Source organism: Terrapene carolina, unplaced genomic scaffold (assembly GCF_002925995.2).
Source record: "Terrapene carolina triunguis isolate 2854851 unplaced genomic scaffold, T_m_triunguis-2.0 Scaffold96, whole genome shotgun sequence".
NCBI lineage: Eukaryota > Metazoa > Chordata > Testudines > Emydidae > Terrapene > Terrapene triunguis.
Genome location: NW_020664447.1, coordinates 33,855,533 through 33,877,200, shown reverse-complemented (window position 1 = coordinate 33,877,200; position 21,668 = coordinate 33,855,533). Strand labels below are relative to the sequence as shown.

Sequence of the window (21,668 nt, the reverse complement as noted above, 5' to 3'; positions counted from 1 at the left end):
AAACCAACAGAATCTTTACAGACCTTTAGTTAGGGATCTAAAGAAAATATTCAAAAAAGTTATAGAATTTAATAGATAGTGAGGTTTTTCTGTGCTTTTTTTTTTTTTTTTAACTATCTTGTAGAATTCTATAGCAGGGATATAATTGGGGCCCTACCAAATTCACAGCCATGAAAAACACGTCATGGACCGTGAAATCTGGTGTTGTCCCCCCCACTCCCCAGTGAAATCTGGTCTTTTGTGTGCTTTTACCCTATACTATACAGATTTCACAGGGAGACCGGTGTCTCTCAAATTAAGGGTCCTCACCCAAAAGGGAATTGCAGGGGGGTGGCACTACTGCCGCCCTTACTTCTGAGCTGCCTTCAGAGCTGGGTGACTGGAGACCTGCGGCTGTTGGCTGGGAGCCTAGGTCTGAAAGCAGAACTGCTGCCAGCAACAGCGCAGAAGTAAAGGTGGCAATACCATACCATGCCTCCTTACTTCTGTGCTGCTGGTGGTGGCAGTTCTGCCTTCAGAGCTGGGTTCCTGGCCAGCCCCGTCGCTCTCCAGCTGCCCAGCTCTGAAAGCCCTGCCACCCCAGCAGCAGCACAGAAGTAAGGGTAGCAGTACTGCAACCCCCCCTACAATAACCTTGCAACCTCCCCACAACTCCTTTTTGAATCAGGACCCCTACAATTATACCACTGTGAAATTTCAGATTTAAATAGCTGAAATAATTAAATTTACGATTTTTAAAATCCTATGACTGTGGAATTAACCAAAATGGACCATGAATTTGGTAGGGCCCTAGATATAATTCACTATCAAAGTCTGTAGCAAGTTTATAGTTTTCTATTAACTCCATAGGCGTTCTATAGTGGTTTGGAATAATAGAGTGAAAATACCCTATACTTTGTGCTACAAGTAGGGCCTGTAGGGACACCTGGCATGTATGTTAGTTGCTGGGGTGCCACTTCTTGGTTGAATTGTCCAACAGAGGTTCTGACCACTTACAAAGCCTACGATATATTTGACAAAAATAGGCCCTACACCAAATTCTAGCTTGGGTAACTGCATTCTGCCACTAAATGCTCTCTCCAGTTTAAACTGGATACAGTTGACTTCATATTTTATCTTTACACGGTTATGTAGTGTGTTTGTTTCACTCCAGCTATGGCTGCATTTCAATGAAGGTGAAGGAATTCCTGTATGTTTAGGATTAAATTCCATACTCTTTAGTCAAGCAGAGACACCCATTGACTTCGCTGGGAGCTTTCCTTCAGTTAAGGACCAGTTAGTTAAATTCTTTGGGATGAAAGGTACAATCGGAATGTTAGATGCTCACTAACCTGTAGCTTTGATAAGATTAGGGGCTGCTTTTGTAGCTAGACCACAGTATCTATGCGACCTATATAGATCTAGATAGTGTATGGAGCCTACTGGGAGCCATTCAGGCTGTATTCAGTTTTATTTGCCCCTATTAATGAGTCACTATTTGGAGAAAGCACAGGAAAGAATGATGGGCGATAGCCAGGCTACTTGCAGAGACAACCCACCAAGTATAAATTGCAGAGGCGGGTCAGGGAACCGGGGATGTTCCTTTGACCCATGTAATGAATGATGAAGCTCACTAATGAGAAAACAGTTCTTGCAAATCCAAAAGGGGTGGCAGGAGATCAAAAGTCTTTGTTTCCTGGTCAGAGCTGTCCAGTTAACCCCATGAATGCCAAAGATCAGAGTTCCTGTTAAACCAGCAGCTTCTGATTCAAAAAAATAATGATTCTGCTCACTGTCAAATCTCTTTTCTGGCTGTGAAGATGCAGGAGCTGGAGCAGAGAGTAATCGAGGCAGAGCAGAGGGCTGAGAATGCAGAGAAACAGGTAAGAGGTTCTCCAACACTGACACTGTTATGAACCCAGCAAGCCTGCACTCTTAACAGTCTCCAAACCACTGTAGAGAGAGCACCCAACATTATGGAGCTTCCCTAGGGAGACACTTATTACAGAGCAATGAATTAATATTTCTGGTCCTGCCCCACTACCCTCCTGCCTGAGTTTCCAGGGTTGCCCTAAAGGAGTTAAGCCCAACACATGACACCTGCATTTCAGTTCTGCAACCAAAACATTTGAAGAATCCTGCAGAGAAGCTGCACCTTTACCTACAGATCTGTGGCATGGAGGCAGATAAGCCAATGGAGTGACTAACTGTCACACAGTATGTCACAACAGACCACAAAATAGCAGGGAGCTATTGCAGATCAGGATTGAAGCGCAATGTTGGAGCACCATAGAGGCTGTAAAACACAGTGCAATACACAGGAGTCTTGTTATGAGACTGACTTATTTCCTGGCCCCAATCCCATGACATTGCTCGGGATTACAAGATATTATATACCTATGTCATGTTGCAGGGAGGTCAGTATCCACTGTTTCCTGTTTTAGGGGCCTCAGAGTGGAATAGCAGGTGCTGCCACAGGTCAGGATTGAAGTGCATTGGCATAGTTATAAGAGGGAAGACTGCATTGCACCAGGAGCATCATCTCCTCTCTTCCAGGAGCCCCATATCACTCCAGTGAAGTAACAAAATGGCTTAAATTCCAGTCCCATTAGCCCTCATGTGGAATTCTCCGACCCTGGTGAAGTTTTTCCAACGTGATAGCAAGTGTACTATGAAATGTAAACAAGCAACATCTCAACTAGAAACATCCCACCCCCCATGCTATAAAATTATATGGTGTACGAGGTTAATAACTAGCTGGTCCCCGTGCAAAATGTCTGGGTTGCTGACACCATGCTATCAGAGGTTCCTCTCCTGCTCCCTGTGAACAGCTCACTGGTGAATGCTGAGATGATAATGGCAGGAGTGAGTGGGCAGTGGAGTAGGAAAGGATTGCATATGGGACTGTAACAGAGGTCAGTGGGTGAGACAGGCAGAGAGATTGTCACTATGGCTATTGTTGAGGTCACTAGACCACCTGTGACTTAATTCAAAGGCAATGGCCTTGATTCAGCCTTGCTGACACAGAGATGGCGATTGCGCCCTCTGAACCAGCAGAGCGATGGCATTTACCTCTCCTCTCCAGGTGTTCTGCCAGGACAGCACCGTTTTACATTCCAGCCACGGCTCTGTAGGAAACCCACTAATAGAGGCTGACCCTTCCAGCCGACTCTTCCCACTTTCTGGGAAAAACAAGCCAGTTCTGAACTTCTGACAGAGTGGAGGTTGTTGGTGGTGTGTGCCACTGTGACCGACCCTTACTGTAGCACACTTTCCACCAGTGAGAGGCCTGCAGCCCAGGCTGTACTGCCATACACGAGCAGAACCCAGGGGAGTGACTCGGGCCCCAAAGGTTGCTGCCTTTCCAACAGCACCACCCATATTAATATCCAGAGAGAAGCAGCTTTTCAGTAGAAATGCTTTAATTACACCCGACGGCTTTAGGAAGTGGAGCTGCCCCTCTCACAAACAGGTATATTCCGGGTGAATAAGCAGCATTTGTCAAATGAAAGGGCTCCACATGGAGTTTAGAGTCTTTTGTTTTCTTTCACCCAATGAGACTGGCTGTTTGGATTGCTAATTCAATGGGCTCCCACAGCTGCCATCCTCAATTAAAGAAACCACATGTCTGCAGTCCCCACTCTGAGCCTCCAGCACAGTCAGCACTCGGGCATCAGACAGGCAGGAGGGGCCCCTTTTTTTTTTAATTATAATCACCCTGAACTCTAATGAAAACACATCCGACTCAGTGAGCTTAGCTTTCTGGCTGGGATGGCGGATACCTGCCTTTCTGATTCAGTGCAAGGGAGAAGCAGTTTGCTTCTCTCTATCTAATGTAGACAGACAAGGGGACAAAACACAGCTTCTGCAAGTCTGAGGTGAGGGCTGCCAATGGAGCGTAAGCTGCTCTCTCATGCAGAATCTGTGAAGCAACCTGGTAATTGCCAGTGCTCTGCCATTCTGGCCCTAAGCCTTTGCCAAGACAGAGTGGCATTTGGGAAGAGCTGGTTCGAGAATTATTTGCAATTCAAGTCTTACTGACAAGATAGCGGTACCGGGTATTTGTCCCTCATTACGTGTTATAATTACCAGGCTGAGTTAAGTTGAGTTTTTCATTGGTAAGGAACTTTACTATCTAGCAAAACAAGTTCTTTATAGAATCTTCCATACAAACTAGACTCAGACACTTCACAGGGTGAGATGATGATAACAGTGGGAATTAGGAAATAGGCTTGGGAAAGAAAGTAGTAGTAGCCTCAGAGGGTTGCAAAGAAAATTCAGATTCTAGAGGTAGCTGGATCCTAGAGCACTAAAACTTTGTAATACAAAAGAATTCCCACCTGTTCACATGAACTAGTGTTGGAACGGATGGGAACAGATATCCATTCTCATCCTGCTGGACCTCCGCAGCATCTGACATTGTTGACCATGAGATTCTGCCGTCTCATCTGAGAGAGATAGTAGAAATCCAGGGTAATGTGCTAGAATGGTCTGAACCAGGTGTGGGCAAACTTTTTGGCCCGAGGGCCACATCTAGGTATGGAAATGGTATGGCGGGCCATGAATGCTCACAAAATTGGGGGTTGGGGTACGGGAGGGGGTAAGAGCCTCCAGCTGGGGGTGAGGGCTGTGGGGTGGGGCCAGAAATGAGGAATTCAGGGTGCAGGAGGCGGCTCCGAGCTGGGGTAGGGGGTTGGGATGAGGGCTCTGCCTGGTGGTATGGGCTCTGGGGTGGGGCTGGGGATGAGGGGTTTGGGGTGTAGGAGGGTGCTCCGGGCTGGGACTGAGAGGTTCGGAGAGCGGGAGGGGGATCAGAGCTGGGGTAAGAGGTTGGGGCATTGGAGGAGGTCAGGAGTGCAGGATCTGTGTGGCACTTACCTCAAGCAGCTCCTAGAAGCAGCAGCATGTCCCCCCTCCAGCTCCTACGCAGAGGGGTGGCCAGGCAGCTCTGCGCGCTGCTTGTCCGCAGGTGCCGTCCCTGCAGCTCCCATTGGCTGCAGTTCCTGGCCAATGGGAACTGCGGGGGTGGCGCATGGGGCAGGGACAGCATGCCCCTGGCTGCCCCTACTCATAGGAACGGGGGGGGACATGCCGCTGCTTCCGGGAGCCACGGCACACGCGGAGCAGGGCAAGCCCCCAACCCCACTCTCCGGCGGGAGCTCGAGGGCCGGATTAAAACATCTGAAGGGCTGGATGTGGCCCCCGGGTCGTAGTTTTCCCACCCCTGGTCTGAGCCCTTCCTGCAATGTCACTTCCAACAAGCAATGATGAGGAAATTGCACCCCTTACTGGTGGAGTTCCACAAGGATCAATTTACTCTCTGATCTTTTTCCACATCTATCTATATACACCCATTAAGTGAACTGGTCAGATGACACAGACTCAAGTGCCAGCAATATTCAGATAATACTTATCATTTACCATATACAACCACACCACTACCACCAAGGTAGCCCAGTGCTTGTATGAGATCAGCTTTTGAATGAATAACAGTTGGCTGAAGCTAAACCCAAGCAAGGAAGGGGTGATACTGGTGGGCAGAGGAAAGTATTCTGAAGGACTTGCAGCCCTGCTGCAGTCTCTGGTCATTGAAGACATGTGCCTACAATTGGTCAGTTCAGTCCATAGCCTAGGCGTACTCTGATTTCTCTCACATAGCAGCATCTGCAAGTAACATTTTTACCATCTACGCTTGGCTAGAAAATCCCTCCCTTCCTGGCGGACAAAGATCGGGCTTCAGTTATTCACACATTAATCACCTCCTAGATGGTTTATAGCAATACCTGGGCATGAAGTCTTCGGACTTAGGAAACTCCAGCTACTGCAGAATGCAGTGTTGTCTTCTCAGCAACACAGGCTATGGCGAACATATCAAACCTGTCCTCCACTCGCTAAAGTGGCTTCCAATAGACTATCAAATTAAGTTCAAGGTCTGTCCTTATCTTCAAAGCACTCCATGGCCTAGGCCCAAGATACCCAAAAGGATCATCTAAAGCTCCAGGATGGAGACTGCGGTCAACAACTCTGCTCCACTGGCACAATGGAACTCTTAACAAGAGTAAAGCTCATCTGTGCAGGAGACAGAACTTTCTCTGGTGGCCAGCCTAAGACTGTCTCATGAACTTCCCCAGGAACTAGGGACCATCACAAACCTCACCTTTCCACTCCACATGCAAGGTGCATTTTTTTGCCCTTGCCTTCTCTAATATAAACACATAGCTTCAGATAGTTATATTTAAAACACTCCCCCTCTCTCAAAACAAGACACTTCACTGCACATGCTTCTCCCTCTCGGGAGAGGATGAGAGAGCACACACACAACAAGTGTTAGGTGGCTTAATGCACTACTAGAAGGCCATCAAATACTACAGTGATAAGCGTGGTATAAAAACCTACATAGAATAGAGGGGAGCCCAAAGGGAGGCCAGGCTGGTGGGTTTCAGCATTTTTACCACTGTGTTAGTTAGCAGGTTTAACCTGCACAGTTGCAAAAACACCAGAAGCTGTCAAAGCTTTGTCTAAACTAGGGATCATAGCACTGGGAGTTTTTTGGTAAGTATCCCCAGTGTAGTTACAACCCAAAGGCTTTGAAGAGGATGACTAGGATCTTGAAGTATTGAATCTGGTATTAATGGGGATAAATAATTCAATATAGTATTAGCTGTAGTCAGTGTAGAGAGCCCTGCCTTTCTATATGATGTAGGGTATTTATATGGCCTCCCTATTACCATAGATTGTGAGGTGCTCAGATACAAACTTGTTTATCTTCTCTTGTTTCTCATTGCCTTTCACCCTGTCCCCTTTGCTCTGCCAGTGATGCCAGTGGCAATGTCAGAACTGAACACACTGCATTTGAAAATAAAATGAATTGCAGAGTACCTTAGGCCTGTGAGAGTGTTTTTTCAAAGGTCAGATTTTTCTTTCTTTCCCTCCATCATAAAGATGAGCCCCCATTCAGAGTGGTTACCACTAAAGTAACTCATGCTATCACATTCAATTTTCATTAACTCCACCACCACCACCCATGGTCATTACAATGAAAGTGTGAGGGTATCTTTCAGGTCAGAGTCATGGAAGAGAAGGTGAAATTGGCCAATATGAAAACCAGCGAATCAGAGAGTACCCTATACAGAAAATACCAGGAGCTGCTGGGCACAGTGCAAGGAAAGGATGATCTGATCAGCAGACTGGAAACGCAGCTGGAGAAACAGGTAAAGCCACCTTCCACTGGGAGATCTGTAGCATGCATGGGCCAGTGGGACTGTAGGTAACATATGGTGCAAGGCTTGGCTTATCTCTCCATCATCCATATGCTTTCATCAAACCTGTGAAGGGAAACAATCTCCTTCTGGCTGGTAGGGTGACCCAAGTCTTGGTACGATGGTTCTCTGATCAAAGCAAAATTCCTCTCCTTCCAAGGAGAAATACAGGAATCCAAATAGACAAAACCAAAGTCAAATCTGCCCCTGTTTAAGTTTGGGCTGATGGGGATTCATAGTGGGATGTGAAAATGTTATATTGGAATCACTGGTTTAAATTCAGAAGAGACTGGGAGAGTGGACATCTCAGATTGAAAACAGCCTTTGACATCCTGGTTGTCTCTATGATTCAATTCTTAAGTGTAGCAATTTTAGTGGTTCTGGGGTATGGTAATACGATACTGAGTCTCTTACCATTATGTCTCTGATGTGAACCTAGCTCGGGACATTACCATTTGATGGATGTTCAAAGGCCTATGTAAAATGCATTACGTAGGATTTGCCAGGTCTTATCAAACCACTGGTCAATCAAGTCTGAAATCTCATCTCCAGCAGAGGCTGGCACCTGATGCTTCAGAGGAAGGCAAATAAGTAGAGTAATACACATAGCAAATGTTAGAATGCTGTACTCAAGGCGGGAGGGGGGAAATCCTACCTCCCTGACATGAAGCATGAGATTTGATAACATTTGTAGTTAAGCATATTAAAGTAAGAGTAATTATTTGGTCATAGAATTATCCAGGACTATTTAAACCCAGAAACAGTATCTGAACTAGATGTGCTGCTGTGGCACTGAGTTGCACAGACCAATTAAAACTATGAAGTACCCGTTTTATTTTTATTTGTTGTATCTGTATGGGCCAATGATTGAGTGAACCCTTTATTCTCTTGCTTTGTGAGAGTGCAAAACGAAGCGAGTGATCATTTTTACTATCCCTAGTTTCTAATGAACTAGACTCCATGTTACAAAAGTCACCAGCAGATTTGGCACAAAACCACTATCACAATTGTCACCTTTGTTGTCAGCCTCAGTAGAGAGGCCAATGGCTGAAAGAGTCAGGGAAACTGAACTTCTTCCTCTAGCTCCTACGCTTGGTTTCTCCTTGTAAGGTATCTAAGCTATTTTTGGAGTGAGGACCCTTGCACTGCCACCACCCATGCTATACCCAATCTGAGGCTAAACAGAGGCCTTCACTTTCCAGCAGTATCAATCTAGCAACTTTCAGCAGCAAATTCCCTTAAGAAGGGAAAAAGAGAAAAATGATGTGACCACAAAGCTGGTGGCATGGTGTCATTACCCTGGCAGTCACTTGGGAACAATACTCCCTGTTTGATTTCTCAAACTTTACTCTTAATAATATTATTGTAGCATCTAGGAGACCTGGTCATGGACCTATGCTAGGCACTGTACACACACAGAATATACCTGTAAAATCCTCCTTGAGTTTCCCCTCATGGCAGGAAGGTACCCAGTAGGCACCCAGTCTCAGTTCCCTCTTCCCTCGCAGGGTCCCTCCAAACGCTTCAGTGCTGTCTTGGGCTGAGAACACTTTTGTCACAGGATAGTTTGTGATGACACACATCTCAAAGGCATAACCCCAGAGCCTCTGGCTCTGCTGCCTTTTGTCACTTTTGACTCTTCTTCAGTCCCCAATCTTCCTTCAAATAGAAGGTTGCTGGGCTTATCCCCATCATCTCCTGATAAAGTTTAGAGGCTCAACCAAAGCAAGAACACAAATAAGTCAACCTGCCCTGGGTTTAACAGAACTCTCACATCCTTCCTGAGTTCTTTCCCAGTTCCCTACCCTTCGTACAGGACAGTGGCCACAGTATCAGTCTCCAGGGCCTTCCCTCCATCCAGTGCTCACAGAGATTGGCAGGAAACATTCCCTCTATCACTCTGCAGGCCTGTGTCTTCCTTCAGCCTCCGTTCTCACTTCATTTCCTGCCCTTATACAGGACAGTGGGCACAGAGCGCTCCCTTGGCCCTCTTCTGGCTCCAGAATCTCCATCTGTCTGCTTTTGGCCTGTCTCTCTTCCTTCCTAGCTCCCAGGCCTCCTTATATCTCCTGACCCCAGATGCTACCCCATCCCCTAATCAGTGGTAGCTAGGATACACCAGTTCAGTCACAGGAGGTGTGACACCTCCCTAAAAAGGGGCTCAGTCACCCTGTGACAATATTCCACCTATAGACAGACCAGTGTCCCCTTGGTGTCCAGGCTCAGTTTTTGGGCCTGTTGTCCCCAATTATATTACTTTGACTTTGGTTTCTCAATGAGAGCAACAGCTGTGTGTCACGGGGACCTTGATGGGATTTCAGGCTTTCAAAGTAACCATCCTTCCTAAACCTCCAACTCTAACACCTGCCCTCTAAGTTCCAGATAGAACTATTGACATTTATAGCATTCTCTTCATTCTGAAGGACTGAAAAACATTTTACAAGGTACACATGGGAATTGTTTAATTTTCCACTGACATGTAGCCACCGATTGGGTGGAAAACTACAGTTATTTAACACCGCAGAGCAACAACATTACATAATAATGTAGGATAAGAGGAGTAGAAGACTATGTACAAATGAAACTCTGGGAGGCAGAATGTAATTGCCCAAGATGGAATTAGGCCAAGATACAACAGGGCCCCAAAACAGATACCCTGGAATTGTTAGCCTAAATTTTCAAAAATGACTCAAGTGGATCTTGAAATCACCAGACACCTTAAAGGGGCCTGATATCAGAGGCCAGGTGAGCATTAATATCTGACTACACTTCAGTCCTGGGATCACTTCACTGAATGGAAGTTCCAGTATATAAGCCACTACTGCTACAGTAACCCACTAAGAACATCATGACCGTGTTCCCGTAATGCATTTAATCCTCTCTTTGCCACAGAAGCAGTTGAGGGCTGAGGAAGCTAAAATTGTTCAAGACAAAGCTGCCAAGATCAAGGAGTGGGTAACATTTAAGCTAAGAGAGGTGAGTCTCCAGCCTGTTGTCAGCTTCTGTGGTGTGCAGTTGGGAGTGGTGATTCTATATGTTGCTGGAGTTGAAGATTGAGCACTTTGTATGGACAATAAAAGAAAGATATTATTACTCCTGGGGGAATTCTGCACCACTGACTTATGCCAACAGGGAGGATGGGCTGTCTAAAGTCACTGACAAATTTTGGTCTCTTCAAGGCATAGCCAGTGTACCACCCAGTTAAAGAGCCAGCCATCAAACTGGAGTGTGGGTGATATCTACATACAGAAACTCTGAATGTCAGATCTCTTCTTGCACTGAGTGAAACTTTTCATGTTGTCTTAAATCCTTGTATTCTCCTACACTGGCTTACTCCTGGGGGAATTCAACAGCACTGCGCCAGCGCATAATTAATTGGCCATGCATATTTTTAATTTTTTGCACAGAAAAAAGCTTCTGCTGGAAAGGTGCTGTAGTTCTGCCTTTTGACCACAAGAGGGCACTATGGTGTTAGAACAGAGCAGCCTCGGCAGAAAATAACTTCAGCTGGAATGTTGCTGCAGTTCTGCCTTTTGCCCACCAGATGGTGCTGTGGCAATAGAACAGAGCAGCAGCTCCTGGCCAGCTAGGGAAGAGAAAGAGCCTGCCTTCTTCACAGTGCCTGTGGGGCTAGGTCCGGAGAAAGGGGCTATGGGGAGACAAACAGCGTGGGACTGCTGCGGGGTCAGACGGGATCATAAGGGCTAGTGGGGGAGGACAGACTGGGGCAGGGGCTGAATGGGAGTAGAGGCGCAGGGCCACAGGGGGATGGGGGAGGGAGTACAAGACCACATAGGGACAGTGGGTGGCTGAATCGGGCAGAGAGACACATGGGAGCAGGGAAAGGGAGTGCAGGGCCACATGGGGTCTGAATGGGAGTGGAGGGACACATGGGGTCAGGGGCAGATGTGCCTGAATGAATGGGAGAGGCTAGAAGTCAGCCAGGGTCTGCATGGGGGAAGCTCCCTAACAATCCCTCCCCCCCTCCCCCCAAAAAAAACAAAAAACCTGTTCCATACTTTTCCCACCCATACCCAACAACCCTCCAAGTTCACACTCAGGCTCCTTCCCAGCAATTACTTCCCTCTCCCTCAGTTCCTCTGTTACCCCTGACACCCCCAAGCCTTTGCACTGCTTCTGAGGGGTGGGGGAAATACAGTTCTGTATTGCAGTTTAAATGAATTATTACTCAGAGTTCTGTATTAATGTGCCTAGTAAAGAATCTATTTGTCCTGAGTCTTTTTTGTTGTCTGTATTGTTACAGACATACTTGCTGACAGGTATTTTGAAATAAATGACCAAAAATAATTGAAACGTGCTGTGATTATATTGTGTTATTTTGACAAATATGCAGAATTTTGCAGAATTTGAAAATATTGTGCACAGAATTTTTAATTTTTTGGTACAGAATTTCCCCAGGAGTAAAGATATTGACTGCCACAAAGGAGTTAGTTTGCCACAGCACACAGCTCATGATTCATGGGCAGATCCTCTGTCCTCGTGACTTAGGACAATTTACTGATTTGGGCAAAGTTTGCCTAATGCAGTAAACTGGTGCTGAGTTGCCATGATCAAATTTCTACCTCCAAGAACCAGAATTTGAAGTAAATTGTTCTCTCATTCAGAGGAAGCAAAGACTTCCCCACCATCACCCTCTCCTGTGAATCCCGAGATGCAGTTCCTGTCATTCCTCCCGAGGCAGCACCTGGCTCATAGCCATTTTATTTCCCACTCTTCCTTAAAGTTACTAACTCTGTCTGACACTGTTTTCCTCCAACATGGCATTCCCTCACGTCTGCCCTTCCCCTCTCTTCCAAACCCCTCTGAGCTCCTGGGCCTTTATCTCATTCCAATGCCCACTGAAGTCAATGGGATTCTTTCCACTGACTTCAGTGAGCACTGGATCAGGTTCCTGCTGTCCCATCTCAAAGCACTTTTTAAAAGACTCAGTAACTCTTTACTCCTGGGATTGAGGCCACACATACATCTCCAAACTTTGGAGTTCTCAATTTGTTTCAGGAAGGAAGTTGTTAGCATGGTGCTTTACGCCTATAGGTGGTACAGGGATTCTTTATGTGGAACCCTGTGTTTGGGTGAGAGTCCCCAGTCTCTTTAGTATTGCCCAGATTATTCACTGTGATGTGTCTCTTTCCCCTCCCTTGAAGTTAACCCCTACAAATATATATTCACGTCTTTCCCAACCAGTCCCTCCTGGCACATGGGGGATCCCATCACAGTGTGTGCAAGAGGAAGGAAAGCTGACACTCCCAAGTAATAGTAGTTTAGCTGTCTCTTTCCTACCAATTGTTTCCCAAAATATCTTACAGATAAATTATAAATAATAGCAGAGAGAAATGATGAGGCCTATGCAGGGGAGAAGAAAGGTGCTTTCCAAGGATATTTGGGAAGAGTGGGTAGGTGCAGAAGGGCTATTCCAACTGGCAGAAGCTGCTGCTGAGAAGGGCTTCAGAGCTTAAAGTTAAATTTATCTGTTCTTTTTCTTGTTCTTATCTTGAGACTTAATTGCAGTCAGACCTAAACACTTTTTGATGTTGGGGAGAGTGTTTAAATATTTTTTTTCAGTTTTTATTATTGTTTCATAGCTTGAGCTAGAAAATTACCACCTGAAAAACTGTAATCAGAGGCTGACAGAGCAAATTGAAGCCCTTCAAGATGCATTACAAGGTAAATATGTTCATTTTGGAATTGTAACCTAGTAACCAGCTGAGGACTGGTAGTCAGGAATCATGGGTGCTGCCATAGATTAATAAGTATGACTTGGGCAAGTGGCATAACCTCTGTTCCTTAATTTGCCCATTTTTGAAATGTGAACAACAATGCTTACCTGTGAGGCTTAATTATATCAATGTTTGTAAAACCATCTGGATGGAAGAAGCTATAGACGGCAAGTTGCTTTTATCGTAACAATGCTCCTTATTGGGTTCCAGTGGGGATTGAATCTTGGACCTCTGGTTTAGGAGGCTGCGACTCCTTCCAAGCTAATGGGCTTGGTTGGTCCTTTTGCTCAGGGAGTCAAGGCTGTCATTGGCAAAACCTTCATTGACTTCAGTAGCGCAAGATCAAGTCCTTGATGAATTTCACTATACTTCCTCCCTGGGTAGAGGCATCCACATTGCCAGAGAGTCACCATCACCAGTGGCACTATTGGACTTCTTGTTGACATCTTACCAGAGAGGAAGTAAGGACTGACTGAGCCAAGGAGACTGAACTCTCCCCATTGCTCTGGGGGGAGGGAGGAGAGTGTTCCCTCTGGCACAAGGTTGAGGCATTTTGGCAGAAGAGGGTGGAAGAAGCTTACATTGCCTATGCCTTTACTGAACCTGTTGCATAGGTGCTGGAACTAGGGGTGCTACTGCACCCCCTGGCTTGAAGTGGTTTCCATCATATACAGGGTTTACAGTTTGGTTCAGTGGCTCTCAGCACCCCCACTATACACATTTTTCCAGCACCCCTGACCTTTTCTGTGGCTAAAGAGAAGACTTTCTTCTCGAGGACTGTGAATCCAGCACCTTTCATCAGAATATAATTCACTTCAAAGGAGGAAATTTCCTTTTCCCCCAACTTTCCTAGCCTAAATTGAGTCCATTAAAAAAAATAAAGTCTAGAAATGGGAACAGATGACCTAGATTTGCACTAGGCAGATAGGGAACATTTCTCTCCTGCTAAGCTCTTATTCTGAGATGTTTTATGCCCCCGCCCCCACCCCTCCAGCACCAGGGAAACCATGCAAAGTTCTCGCCAAATCCCAGCACACTTCCGGTCAGGTGCTTTTCAAGTGGGTTTCTCTCATCCCCTCTGGCTCTGGCTGTTTACACAGACAGAATGGCTGGTAAGCTGCATTAATAATCTAGTATTAAGTGTTCCCTGGATCCCAACCCATTGAACAGCAGACAGCTCAGCACTGCCCACCCAACCCCTACCCCCACCTAATTGCACAGACTCACTGTGCCAGGCTAAATTGAGAGGCCCAGTAGACAGATAAATCTCTTGCAGCCAGCCATGCTGATATTAACAGCTTCATCTACTGGCATCTCCCGACATTCCTGGGAACCTGGAAACATAGCATAATATTTCATATGAATGGCATTTTTGCAGAGTTAAACTGATGTCAGGGTGGGGAAAATTTATACAGGGATCATATTAGGATTGGGTGGGTGTCACAATCAGTTCCTTGTGCCTCTAGGGTCACACACTGATGGTCCTTGTTCCTTTATATCTAGTAAGAGGACATACCTGCCTAGAACAGCACCCTGCCTTCCATCTTCAGGGCTCCTTAAATAAGTCTGCCAGTCGAGAGTCCTTAAAACATTCCCCTAATGGGTCTAATTTATGTATATACAATTCAAAAACACTCAGTCCTAGTAATCCTTCTCTCCCCAGGCCACTCCCACACCCCCCAGTGTCTCAAACTTAGTCCTGGGTGTTCCCACAGAAGAGGATCCAAGCCTTCCAGCTTCATTCTAGTTCTTCCCTGCTTTTGGGCTGGGCAGGCTGCAGTCTTATTCCCCTACTGTCTCAAACTATTCTGCAGCTTCCTCTCTTATTGCCTTCTGCTGTAGACCCAGGTGCCTTCCCTTAAACCCAGTTGGGCAGCAGGTGATCAGTCACAGCTGCACAGGACTCCGCTCCTTCTCAAAGGGCCAGTCATCCTGTGACATTTCTCAAGAATGTGGGTTTTAGGCTCAGATCCACAAAGGTACTTAGGGGCCTAAGCCTTAGGTTTAATCACATAAGTCCCAGGACTGTTCCATTGTGGATAAACACTTAAACAGTCATTGAGAGAGAGAGAGAAAGTGAGAATGGGGGTATAGCCTAGTGGTTAGTGCGCCAATCACTTCTTCATTAGTTGTCCACAGTGGAACAGCTTCAAGAGGAGAGACTGAGGGACCTCCACATGAGAATATCCAATAGTTCAGTGGTTAGAGACTCCTGTTCAAATCCTTTCTACCCTTCTAGCAGAGATGGGGGACTTGAACCTGGGTTTCTCACGTCTCAGGTCAGTGTTCTAACCCTTGGGCTAAAAGTCATAAGGCAGGCAGCAGAACCCCCTCCTCTTTGTCCAGCTGTTTTATGTGGAATGAGGCAGGCACCTAACTCATTCCTGCAAGAAACACCTTAGGCAGCTAAACTGCCTGACTTCAGGTGGCTGGTCCCTGTTCATGGATCTCTAAACAGAGATAGTTGCCTCCCTGCAGCCCAAACTTAGGTGCGGAATGCCTTGAGGGGGGTGGGGCTTTGCACACACCCCTGTCATCGGCATCTCCCATTAGCTAGTTTAGGTGGCACCATTTCTAGCATGCTGGCTTTGTGGATCACATTCTAAGGTGTCTATCTCTCCCCATTCATTGTATAAGGACCCGAGGCACTTAATTCAGGCTTTGTGGACTGTAGCGTATTCCTATGATTTTCTAGGAGCCTAAAAGTTAAGTGCTATGACACTCAGGCCTGGTCTACAGTGGGGGGGGGGGGGGTGGGAGAATCGATCTAAGATACGCAACTTCAGCTATGAGAATAGCGTAGCTGAAGTTGACTTATCTTAGATCGACTTAGAATCACTTATTTCGCGTGTTCTCGGCGCGGGATCGATGGCCGCCGCTCCCCCGTCGACTCCGCTTCCGCCTCTCACCGTGGTGGAGTTCCGGAGTCGACGGCAGAGCGACTGGGGATCGATTTATCGCGTCATAAATCAATCCCGGATAGATCGATCACTACCCTCCGATCCGGCGGGTAGTATAGACGTACCCTCAGTGTTGCAATGTTTAAGTCTCTTTGTGGATCCCACCCTTATTCTCTCCACAATCAGCAATAATTTCCCTTACCCTTTGTCCTCTCCTCCGTCCGTGTACTGTTTCAATTTGCATTGACCTTGTAAACCCTGCTGGCAGCTGAGCAAGGCTTGTGAAGTCTGTGATACTCAGGCACCATTATCAATTATATGTTGTTATTCCTGGATATTCATATATATATATAATTTCTATCTAAAGCATCTTGGAATCTGGTTCTTTGGGACAGAAGACACAATATAAATGTCAAGGTTATGAGAAGACTTGAAATGATCCATGTAATTTCCCATTCTATTGCAGACCCTACACAAAATTTTCTAGGCTGTCAGGATTTTGCAGAAGGTCCAGAGAAGAGCATCTGAAATTTAGACATTTAGGGGTAGGGTGTGGGTTTCTGTCTGAGAAAAGATCAGAAAGATGAGGGGCCAGATCATTTCTTTGGCCCTCCTGGGCAGAAAGGCTGAAACCCTAGCAGATCTGGCCTAGAGCGGTTCAATGAGCAGTTTCCGCACTTCCTTTTTCAAACTCACATAAAGGCATTGTTCAGATCAGGCCCTATACCTAGGGGAGGGATCAGGATGGAGACATGGCTGCCCTCTGAGGTGCTATTCCCTCACCAGCTCCACAGTTATTCAGTGAAAAGTTAATATGAGTCCTGCCATTAGAGTAGCTATGAGCTAATGACCTAAGCGCAGTGCTGAGAGACAAGTGCCCTGTGTTCAGTTCCCACCACAGACTTGCTGTGTGACCTTGGGGCATATATTTGCTTATTTCTCCAGTTTTGTAAAGCATTTTGGGGTATTAATTTGGCTGACAAGCTCTATATAAATACAAAGTATTATTATTTTTTCACAATTAACCTAGTCATAGTGCCCCTTCATAGTCTAAAACTCACTGCATCTCCAGAAGGTAGGATCAGGGTCAGTGACTACTGGGTAGTTGCTTGATTGTGTGCTCCCATGATGTTCCCATAAAGGCATGAGGCATTGAGGAGGTCCATGGCCTCCCCATGGAATCCCTGACTTAGGGGGGTTTGTAGACCAAACCTCCTGTTAGTTGAGCTTGGGTACGCCATCCTTCTCCACACCCTCACTGACGCCATTAGAAGGTATGTATAGAGTTCAGATAGTCTCTAAGATTACGCAATATGGAAGAGAAGAGAAAGAAGTGACAGAGCAGAGGTATTATATAGACATTAAATAAAGGAAATTCGGAAGGCCAACCAGGCATTCCTGTTTATCCCATCCTGTAACATAACAACACTTGGAATGAAAAAAAAAAAAATGAAAAAGGAAATTCTTATGAACAAACCATATTATACATTTAAGAGATTTGATACCATGGATATTATTGGGGAAAACAGCTTAGAAAGATTTTAAAGGAATTTAGACATTCATATGAATGAAGGTAGCATCTTTAGCTGGTGGTAATAGTTACAAAGGCTCTCAAATCTTCATGCTTCAGGGCATCCACTGATCACCAGATGGGGATAGAAGGAAATCAAGCCAGATACTCTTCTAGTTTAATGTAGTGTAGCTCCACTGAAATCACAGGGGCTATACTGATTTACACCAGCTGAGGTTCTGGCCCATTAGCTCACCAGTGACATAATGTTGCATGGGTATATAAGTTACTGGGGGCATTTCTCTTCCCTCTGATCCACAGGGTATTGGCTGCTGTCAGAAAAAGGACACTATTATAGCTGGACCATTGGTCTGTTCCAAGGAATATGTCTACACTGCATCTGGGAGTGAGCCTCCCAGCCTGGGTCCACAGGCTTATGTTTGCAGGGTTCATGCTACTGTGCTAAAAATATCTGTGTAGATATTGCTTTGACGTTGTGATTTGGGCTGCAGCTCAGGCGCTCAAGCCTACTTTCTCCACCCCCCGACTTGAGAGCCCGAGCCACAATATCTACAGTTATAGACTCATAGACTTTAAGGTCAGAAGGGACCATTATGATCATCTAGTCTGACCTCCCGCATGATGCAGGCCACAAAAGCTGACCCACCCACTCCTGGAATAATTCTCTCCCTTGACTCAGCTGTTGAAGTCCCCAAATCATGATTTAAAGACTTCAAGTCGCAGAGAATCCTCCAGCAAGCGACCCCTGCCCCATGCTGCGGAGGAAGGCGAAAAACCTCCAGGGCCTCTGCCAATCTTATTTTTAGTCAGTGCTTAATTTGTAATGAAAGAGGTGCTGGGGCTCAAGCAATTAGGTCCTGGGTCTCAAGCAATTTTTTAAATTTAATAACTGATGTGGTAAGCCCACAGGTGCTGGGGCTAAGCCATGGCACAAATTAAGCACTGGTTTTAGTATGCTAATGCTAGCCCTGCTAATGTAGGTCTGTGGACCTGCGCTGGGAGGTTTGCTCCCACATGCAGTGTAAACATACCATGTGGCTGAAATACATCTGACAGGAACTCGTCCTAACAAGCAACACTTTGGACAAAAAACATTTAAATGCCCTAACCATCCTTCTTCTCTCTTTTTAGATTTAACAACCATCCCTCCTATTGAATCTCTTTGGAGCTATAACCCTTTGGTGCCCAGAATGCTATTGTCACCCTTGCTTGAGAAACCAGACCAGAAGTCCGTGCTCCTTGGGCTGGGTGTCAAACAGGAGTGTCTGGGAAGAGCTGCTAAAGGTGTTCCCCCTACACCAGGTATGATCCTTGTTGATGAAGCCTCCATTGCAGAAGAAGACAATAAATCATTGCCCTCACAGAACATGCTCAGGGTCATCCCTGACCCATCGAACTGGAAGCCCTCTTCAGAGAAAGATACGTTCCCTACTGTAATCTCTGACACTAGCTCAGGGAGCCCTGATCCCACACTACTGGACCTCGCCGTTGAGTCCACAAGTGTCCTTGAAGCCCTGGCTTTCCAGTCTTCCTTGGGGAGAAACCAGAACTCTCTTAGCACCTCAGATCAGATGGCATCAGAGCTGGGAAACTCTTCAGATGAGCTGAGTGCCAAGTTCCGCTCCCACAGGCTGGACTCCTCTTCCTCCGGGGAGATGATGAGTACCCCTGATGGCTGTCTCCCAACTGCAGAGCCAACACTGGATTTGCCATCATCCGTTACTTCAACACAGCCAAGCTTTCCAGGGAGGGAATGTGGACTAGGCAATAGTCTGACTCTCCCAAAAATCCGGACACCCAGCACCCCAAGAGACAGTATCCAGCTAGCAAAGAGACATTACAGCCAACCCCAGCCAGGTGCTGATCGCTTCCATCATGTAATGAGCATAGAGGTTGGCACCTTCCAGCCCATAACAACCTCAACACTCTGTCCTGCACAAGTGGAGGAGACAGACATTGATGATGATGAGCTGCCAGAGAAGATGGAGACAGACAGATGCCCAGTGGGGGAAGAGGCTGGGATGGGTGTGGAGATTGATCAGCATCCTGGTTCAGGCAAAAATGAAGCTGGGAATTCTGAAGCTGGACCACTAGACCCAGGAGGCAAACCTCCTACTCCACCACTGCACAGATTCCCATCCTGGGTAAGAAACGCAGGTAGCACTACATATACTTTCATCAGTACTTGGGTGCCTCTGTCAATAATGGTCGGGCTTGGGTTGCCTAGGTGAAGGCTTATAGTGACCTTTATCTGGGCTGTTTGGCTTCTGGCAACCTTAGTTAACTTATGAAGGCAGCCATCTTTATCAAGCCAAATAGTTCTAGATATTGGAACATACTGTTCACATTGGAAACTTTTATTTTCTTTAAAAAAACAAAAGCAAAAGATTCTCTGGAAAAAATTCCCACCAAAGAAATATTAATCTTGAGAGTTCAAACTCAAAAGTCAAGAAATGCAAATCTACAGTTGAAGGTTCTTCTGTCCCCATGTGAAATTACAAGCCAGATAGGCGGGAAGGGGAGAAATAGCACTAGGACAGACTGTTGTAGGAGACAGGGTCAGAAGGATCTGTCACCACTAGAGAATGCTTCCCTCCAGAATCTGAAAAGGAACTCCATATTCCAAAGTCTCAACATTATTCTGCTATCACCAAAAGTAAAGTGTGCCACTGGCAAAGCATATGTCTCGTCCCCCTCTAGTGTCCAGCCCACATAGAAGATAACAGCCTACAACTATTACTACCAGTTACTCCATTAGTTTGAGTGGCAGATGTCTGTTTGGGGGATCTAAATGTTCCAACCCTGCTGAGGAACCATCTGGCTGTTTATTTAGTTTGTTTTTTAAAAACCCAGGAAATGACACACACAAACTACATTAAAAGAACATTTTTAAGGTTGGAAAGTTAAGCCCTCAAAAGTTAGGAAATGTCAGAATTAAGGTTGCCTGTGCAACCTTAATTTGGCCCCCTTGTGCATGTGCTTTATGATACAGTCAGCTACATCTATATTATGAGTGAAGGATGTAATTCCCAGCTCGTGTGCACAACTCGCACTAGCTCTCATTGAGCTACCATGAGGATGTGTATGCGCGCTGGTAATCACACCCCCAGCTCGTAGTACAGACATAGCCTTTAATTACATGATCACATACAATTTTTTTCACAGGATCCCTCCTTTATTCAGTGCATAGGATGAGCCTTCTGTGCAGATGAATCAGGGTTGTATTGTGAAGGAGGCTGTTGTCTGTAGGACTCCTGCCTGACTTGTTTCAGAATTTGGGAGGTGTGTGGCGAATGAGGCAGGGGATTGCAGGAGGAGAAAGGACGGTCTCATGGTTAAGGCTGTTGAATGCTGCCCTGGAGAAATGGGTTTTATCTCTGCCTCTGCCACAGAGTTCCTGTGTGATGCTAGTCGAGTCACTTAAAAAAGTGGTCCCCAAACTGGAGTGTGGTCCCGTTGGGAGCGGGGCATGGAGGAACATTCAGGGGGGTGGAACTTGGGGGGGGGGCAGGCCAGCCCCCATGGGGAACAGGGAGGAAGTGCCCCCAGCCCTGCTTTGTCCCCAGTCCAGTCCCAGCTGCAGCTCTGCTCCACCTAGGATGACCAGATAGCAAGTGTGAAAAATCGGGACAGGAGGTGGGGGTAATAGGTGCCTGTATAAGAAAAAGCCCCCAAAATTGGGACTGTGCCTATAAAATCGGGACATCTGGTCACCCTAACTGCACCCCTCTGCTCCAGCCCCATCCGCAGCTCCGCTCTGCCCCCAGCCCAGCTCTGCCCTCATTCTCTGTTCACACCCTGGCCAGCACTGTCTCTAGCCCTAGCTCTGCCTTCAGCCCAAGCTCCTCTGCTTAGCCAACTGTGCAGGAATGGAGGGGGCATGCGGACAGATTGCATTATTAGTAAGGGTGGGCGTGACAGGAGAAGTTTGGGCACCACTGACTTAAACCTAACTTTTCACAGGTGGTCACTAACTGTGCATTCCTCATTTTCTGGGTGCCCAGCTTGAGTTGGGTGCCCTGGGGTCTGATTTGCTAAAATGCTCAGCACTAACAGCTGCAACTGAAGTCAATGGGAGCTGTGCTTTGAACATATAAAGTGCTGTGTAATGCTAAGCTCGCTGAAAAAATCAGGTCCTAAGTGTCTCAAGTGGGGCACCCAAAATTAGTGGACACTTTTGACCTTGATCTCTCTGTGCCTCAGTTTCCTACCTGGGGATAAAACCACCCACTCATCTCACAAGGATGTTGTGAAGATAAAT

The 21,668-nt window shown here is 46.4% G+C and overlaps 1 protein-coding gene across 1 annotated transcript in view; it reads left to right on the top strand.

Annotated features, from left to right (window-relative positions):
- Window positions 1-21,668, top strand: part of PLEKHH1 (pleckstrin homology, MyTH4 and FERM domain containing H1) — an 83,852-nt gene that overhangs the window by 11,081 nt on the left and 51,103 nt on the right. Inside the window, exons 2-6 of the mRNA XM_029911503.1 lie at window positions 1,800-1,862; window positions 7,041-7,190; window positions 10,131-10,214; window positions 12,842-12,923; window positions 18,539-19,551. Of these exons, the coding sequence (XP_029767363.1) occupies window positions 1,800-1,862; window positions 7,041-7,190; window positions 10,131-10,214; window positions 12,842-12,923; window positions 18,539-19,551 (1,392 nt within the window). The remainder of the gene's footprint in view (window positions 1-1,799; window positions 1,863-7,040; window positions 7,191-10,130; window positions 10,215-12,841; window positions 12,924-18,538; window positions 19,552-21,668) is intronic.